The sequence below is a fragment of the Eschrichtius robustus genome, chromosome 5 (genome assembly GCF_028021215.1).
Source record: "Eschrichtius robustus isolate mEscRob2 chromosome 5, mEscRob2.pri, whole genome shotgun sequence".
Classification (NCBI taxonomy): domain Eukaryota; kingdom Metazoa; phylum Chordata; class Mammalia; order Artiodactyla; family Eschrichtiidae; genus Eschrichtius; species Eschrichtius robustus.
Genome location: NC_090828.1, coordinates 57,582,004 through 57,587,789, shown reverse-complemented (window position 1 = coordinate 57,587,789; position 5,786 = coordinate 57,582,004). Strand labels below are relative to the sequence as shown.

Sequence of the window (5,786 nt, the reverse complement as noted above, 5' to 3'; positions counted from 1 at the left end):
ACTTCAGGTAACAGAGATAACATTAAATAACATACATTCTATGCACCAAGAACAATGTTTTATGTACCGAGTCTCTTATCCGTCTCTCCTAATGACTTCCCTTAGCGGGTTGTTAGTACTTGACAGCAGGTCTCCGTGCGGGGAACTTTTCTCCAATTCCACATTCAAAGGAGGTCCATCAGAGAGCATGATTGGCAATTTTCGTCATAATCTGCACATTATTAGCATCAAAATTGACGTGGCAGTTAACACTGGTGGGTTTTGATGTGCCTTTCTTCAAGTTCAAGGAAACCCCTCCAGTAGCTGGGGTTGGCAGAGCGGGTCTCAACAACCCAGCGGTGGCTTTGCAGAGGCGAAGGCGCAATAGACATGCGTGAGAAATAAGCCAAGAACCATTCTATCCGAGGAAAAGGAAAGCGAGGAGGGAAGGGGGTGAGGGGAAGAGTTCGAACTTAGAAAAGTGTCTAAGGAAATGCTTCAGGATAATATATATTTAGAAATTCAAGTATTTCCCAGATGGAGTGGAACCCAATCGTTGGAAAACTGAGCTGAAAACGCTTCTTCAAATACTACAGCGATCTGTCAGTCTTGCCCTCCCCATCCTTTCGTTTCCCTTTCCTTTCCTGGCCTGGCTGTGGCAATCTCATTAGCCATCACTTTTTGCATAAAATATGCAAGACGCCTCCATCCCAAACCGCAGATCAGAAGAGAGAAGGGGGTTGTGGGCCGAGAGACAGGCGGCAAGACCGCCGCCCCTTCCCATCTCGGCTTTGGGGCTTTGTCCTTTCCGGGGACGGCGGCCACCGCCCCACCATCCTTGTCCCCCGCACGCAGTAAACAATCTCACACACACACCCGCAGCCGCCCGCGCTCTCCATCCGCCCTCCAGGCCTTCTTCTCAGACCTCCATTCTTCCGCTCTCCTCGGATAGGGCCCCTAACAAGCTCAGGATGAGAGAAAAACTGCTACCTCTTCTCACCCTCGTTTAAAGAAAAGAATGGATGGAAGAAACAGAGAAGCAGCAGGAACATCGGGGGTGGATTTCCCTCCCGCACAAAGCACTAGCGCACACCATTCCCTTCTCTTTGTTGTGGTTCTCCTTGCTTCTGGCCACGTGGCTCAGCCGAGTAACCGGGCCTGACGGCTTAAGCCAGGACCCGAGACCCCAGAGGACTAGTTTGGGGGCGAGGAGATTGTCTTGGGGAGACCAAGAACTCGGGACAGAGGCAAAAGAGCGGGGTCTGGGCGGCGGGAAACATACTTAGAGGAGGGGAGGTGGCTGGGTAGCAAATACAAAAATAGAAATAATTTTGAGGGTAAGCACGCCGAGCTTTCGTGCCGGCTCTTCCCCCCAATTCGGGACAGGTTCCCTTAGGCCTCCCGCGCTGGGGCGCCCCCTGGCGACAGCCTCAGCAGCGGGCAGAGCGCAGAGGGCACGTGGGCGCACAGGGGGCACAGGGGGCGCTCAGGGGACTCCCGGGCACACTCGGAGCGGCGGGCGCGGCCCCCGGGCGGCGGCGACGTAGTTATCTGGTGAGCGGCGCCTCGTCCCTCTGGTCCGGCGGGCTCACGGCGGTCTTGCTAAGCACAGCGGCTGAGTAGGGCAGGAAGCCGCTCTCGGGGCGTGGCGCTGCGGCGCTGCAGCCGAAGTCCGAGCCCCCGGCGGCCCCAGCGCCGCCGCCACCGCCGCTGCCACCCCCGCCGCCTCCGCCGCCGCCACCCCGGGAGCCCAGGGCGGCGGCGGCAGCGGCTGCGGCCGCCGCGGCCGACTGACTGCTGTGGCAACTGAGGCACGAGCAGGGTGCGGAGCCGCCGCTGGGGGGCGCCCCGGCCGCCGCGGCCGCCGCAGCAGCTGCTGCCGCTGCGGCCGAGGCCGCGCTGTTGAGCCCCGCGGCGGCCGCGGGTGTCTGGTAGAGGCCCGGGTGACGGAAGCTGCACAGCAGCTCCGGCCGCGAGTAGGGATGCGAGAGCGCGCGGAAGGTGTCCAGCGGGCGGATGGAAGTGGCGAAGGGCGATGAGGCCGCAGCCGCTGCGCCGGAGGCCGCAGCGGCCGCGGCCGCAGCCGTGACACCCACGTGCGGGTAGTAGTGCAGCGGCACGTGCGAGTGGAAGGGGTAGGGCAGGCTTCCGGTAGCGGCCGCGTGCGTCATCATGTAGGTGTAGAAGCTGGGGTCGGCCGGGTGCGGCCACGACATGGCCAGGCGCTGCCGCTTGTCCTTCATGCGCCGGTTCTGGAACCACACCTGCGGGGAGAGCCGCGCCGCAGCCCGAGTTAGGGAGCGTCCCGAGGCCCCAGCCCCCGCCCTGCGCCTCCCCGCGCCTCCCGGACCTCCGAATAGCCTGGCCTACGCCCCTCCGACCGGGCCCAGCCCCGAGTCCCCTCTCCTCTTCCAGCTGGGACAGTGTGGGCGGCAGTGTGGAGCGCCGTAGGCACACCCTCCTAAGCGAACAGAGTCTTCTTCCCTGTGTCCAATTGCTGCGGCTCCTCGGGCTTCTGCTCCCTTGCTTTGGGCTGCGTTTTCTCGTCCCAACCCAACCTTTCCTCCCCTTCCCGCCACCCACCGGTGCCCGGCCTCGCCAAGCACCCGTCTCTCAATACCAGGATTTGCACGGGGATTCTAGGCCTCCTTTGACGAGAAGCTGCCGCTGCAGCTTTTCTAAAAAGTCGCCGCGCGAGGTCTTGAGTCCTCTGAGCTGCAAGGAATTGTCCCGAGGGGCACGGGTCCGGTTCTGATATTGAAGGGATGGTTTTGTTGGAATCTCTTGCTTCAAATGAGTGGCGGGAGCAACATCCTCTTAAACTGGGAAAGGGACTTTTCTACCCCTCCCCACACGGTATCTAATGAAGACATCATTCGTCACAACTCTAAATTAAAGAAAGCCCGACCAAACCGAAGGGAGACTTTCACACTCCTCCCCTATCCTGTGGAGTTTCCTCTTTTCTTTTTCTAGAGTGCCAGATCCTCCGTGAGGATAGCCCAGCCTCCCGGCTATCTCTCCTGGACTTATAATAAAATTAATCGCCTAAAGATATGTAAATAAGGACAATTTCGTTGCTCCCCCCGGGAGGTTGCTTTTTTCCCTTTGCCCAGGAGAAAAAAATGTTTAGAAAACTTTCTCAACCTAATCGATTTTTAAAATACAGTATCCTTTCTCCTTGTTGTAACGATTTATGTGAAAAATAAATCTCCAAGATCAAGAGCAAATGGAAAGTTTCACCTTTGGTTCGTGCCAGAGGAACAAAGACCAGACGGCTTTGCCGCCGAGGGGAAAGTGAGGCCAAGGACATGGGCTAGGGGCACCTGGGCAGGCGCTGAGCTGAGGCGAGCGTTTGCGGCATGGGCTGCGCCGTTCGGGGGCTTCCCAGGTCAGCCAGGCCGGCCAACCCTTCGGATACGGCAGCTGAGAAATAAATATGCCAGTTCCTTTGGTGACTCTCCCCGCGGGTTTTCAGGCCCTCAGCTAAATCTAGCCACCCAGAAAGGAGAAACAAAAATCAACCCAGACACCCTGGGGGAGGCTAGGACAGGCGCATGCTGGAATCAATACCTTGATAGTGGTTTCGGGAAGGTTGAGCGCAGCGGCCAGCTCGCACCGGCGGGGCCGCGACACATAGTTCTCCCGGTAGAACTCCTTCTCCAGGCGCGCGATCTGTTCGCGGGTGAACGCCGTGCGGTAGCGCCGCACCTGATCCGCGCCAGAGCCGGAGCCGACCAGCGCTGCGCCCGCGCCGCCGCCGCCGCCGCCTCCATGCAGGCTGCCGAGGCCAGAGCCCGACGCAGACGTCGTGGTGCCCGCGGCTGAGCCACTCTCCGCGAACCCTGGCAAACAAACGGCCGACAGCGCATGAGTCACCGTAAGACCAAGATCTCCGCGCTGGGGCTGCACGAGGATGGGGGAAGCCGCGAGAGGAAGGCGAGGCGCTGCCTGAATTGATGGGATCTGTCATGCTTACAAATTGCTGCCGTTAATGGAATCAATAAAGTTTGGGGAGCTCTTCATAACCAAATAATAGGAACTCAATTGGGAGGGGGGGGGGTTGTTTTGTTTTAATAAAAGGAAATTTTCAACTCAGGAGGAAAATTGGCCAAGGGAAAATGCCTACATCTAGACTCAGTTTGAGAAGCTCTGGATTTGCCATGATCTGGAGACCGCAGGTCAGCTTTCTGTACGGCCTCTAACCTTTCTTTGACAGTCTTTGGGATTTGGTTTAAAATATTTTAAGATTGGAAAGACAGCAGTAAGTAGCTCAAACAGGAACCATTCGGGGGTGGACTCTACTTTTCAACTGTCTCCCGCTGACCCAAGAGGGTCTCCCAGAGGCGCCCAGCGAGGCTCCCTTCGACTTAGAATGCCCCCTTCACTCGGCCTTGGGGCTCAGAGGCCGCGGAGTTCGGAGCAGCTGCCCTGGGCAGCCTTCCCCCAACGCGACTCAGTGGATGCCTAGGGGTAGGTCGGCTCGCACGGGTGTTTAGACCCGCTCGCAGAAACATTTTCTCGGACTCAGGAGCGAGGGCAGGCCCCAGGCCTGCGTCTCTCTGGGAGGTTCAAGGAGCAGAGCCGGAGGGCACGGTTCCACGCCTGCGTCCCGCCCCCGCCTGAACCAGCTCTGTGCAGCTCGCTGCAGAGGGTCGGAGAGGGGCAAAGGCACCAAGAACAGCCGGCAGGGCAGCGGAGGAACAGAGAGGATGGGACTGGAGAGCGCGTCGCGGGCGGCGCGATTACCTTTGCCATTGTTTTCCTTGAGCGGCGCGGCGCCGAGGCCGCCGGGCGAGCGCAGCGCCGAGCAGCCCACCTCCACGTCGCTGCTCATGTCCGCCTCGGCTGCCGCCTCTGAATAATGACCCGGCTTTTTTCGGCCCTCCGCGGCGGACGCGATTTCGGAGGAGACGGTGCTTTCGCTGCCCGGGTGCTGCAGGTTGAACAAAGTATCTATTTCGAATTTGCCCTTGGCAGGGAGGTCTCCCAGAGCGCTGTGCAGGGGGGCGGACGGCAGGCGCGGGCTGAGGCGAGCCGGGTGCTGCGAATTTTCCAGGGCCTCGAGCACAGCATTGCCAGCCGAGTCGGACAAATTGGAGAACCTCTTGCCGGCCGTGGGGCTGTGCAGCCCTCTCTCCATCAGAATCATCTCTTTTCTTATTCTTTCCATCATCTCAGCTTTCTAAAAAATGTCACAGTGGCCCGGCTGTCCCGTCCTAATGATGGGCTGCGCCTAGGGCTAATTCTCATTCAGCCCCAGCGAGCGCCTCTAAATATTATTATCTCTTTTGGAGGGAGGCGGAAAAATTGTGGGATGCCACAGCGAGGGAATGACTGGTCAAAATGACCCATACATCCTTCCGAGCCCGAGATGTCATTCATCAAAAAGTAGCGCTCGCTCGTCATTAAGGTACGAATGACGCCGTTCGAATAATCATTTATTGTAACAGGTTTATAAGCAAATAAATACACGCTCCTGTCAGTGGGTAATGAAGGCGGCTTCAGAGCAGACAAATAGATCCAGGTAGGAGGCGAGAAGAGACAAGAAGTGAGGAGGAAGGCTCCCGGTCCTTTGCCCGCTCAGAGCAGGTTCTGCTCGCCCGGGGGTTTGGCCTCGGGGGGTGAAATTGACAGTCTGATTAATAGAGCGCGCAGCGGCACATTTCCCCCTTCATTTAGGGGCATCATTACGCTCTCAGTTTGCTGGGTTGCCCCTTAGGTCCTAATCATGCAGCGCCTTCCTCATTTTTCCTCGGACACAGATACGTGTTAAATAATAGATAATGCTTTGATTTTCCAGAGTAGAT

The 5,786-nt window shown here is 58.2% G+C and overlaps 1 protein-coding gene across 1 annotated transcript; it reads right to left on the bottom strand.

Moving 5' to 3' along the window:
• Positions 1 to 1,526: 1,526 nt before the first annotated feature.
• Positions 1,527 to 5,152, bottom strand: EVX2 (even-skipped homeobox 2). Its single transcript, XM_068543900.1, has 3 exons — positions 4,726 to 5,152; positions 3,550 to 3,821; positions 1,527 to 2,243 (listed from the first exon to the last, which is right to left on the bottom strand). The coding sequence occupies exons 1-3, from the start codon at positions 5,150 to 5,152 to the stop codon at positions 1,527 to 1,529; spliced, it is 1,416 nt and encodes a 471-aa protein (XP_068400001.1).
• Between the last annotated feature and the right edge of the window lie 634 nt (positions 5,153 to 5,786).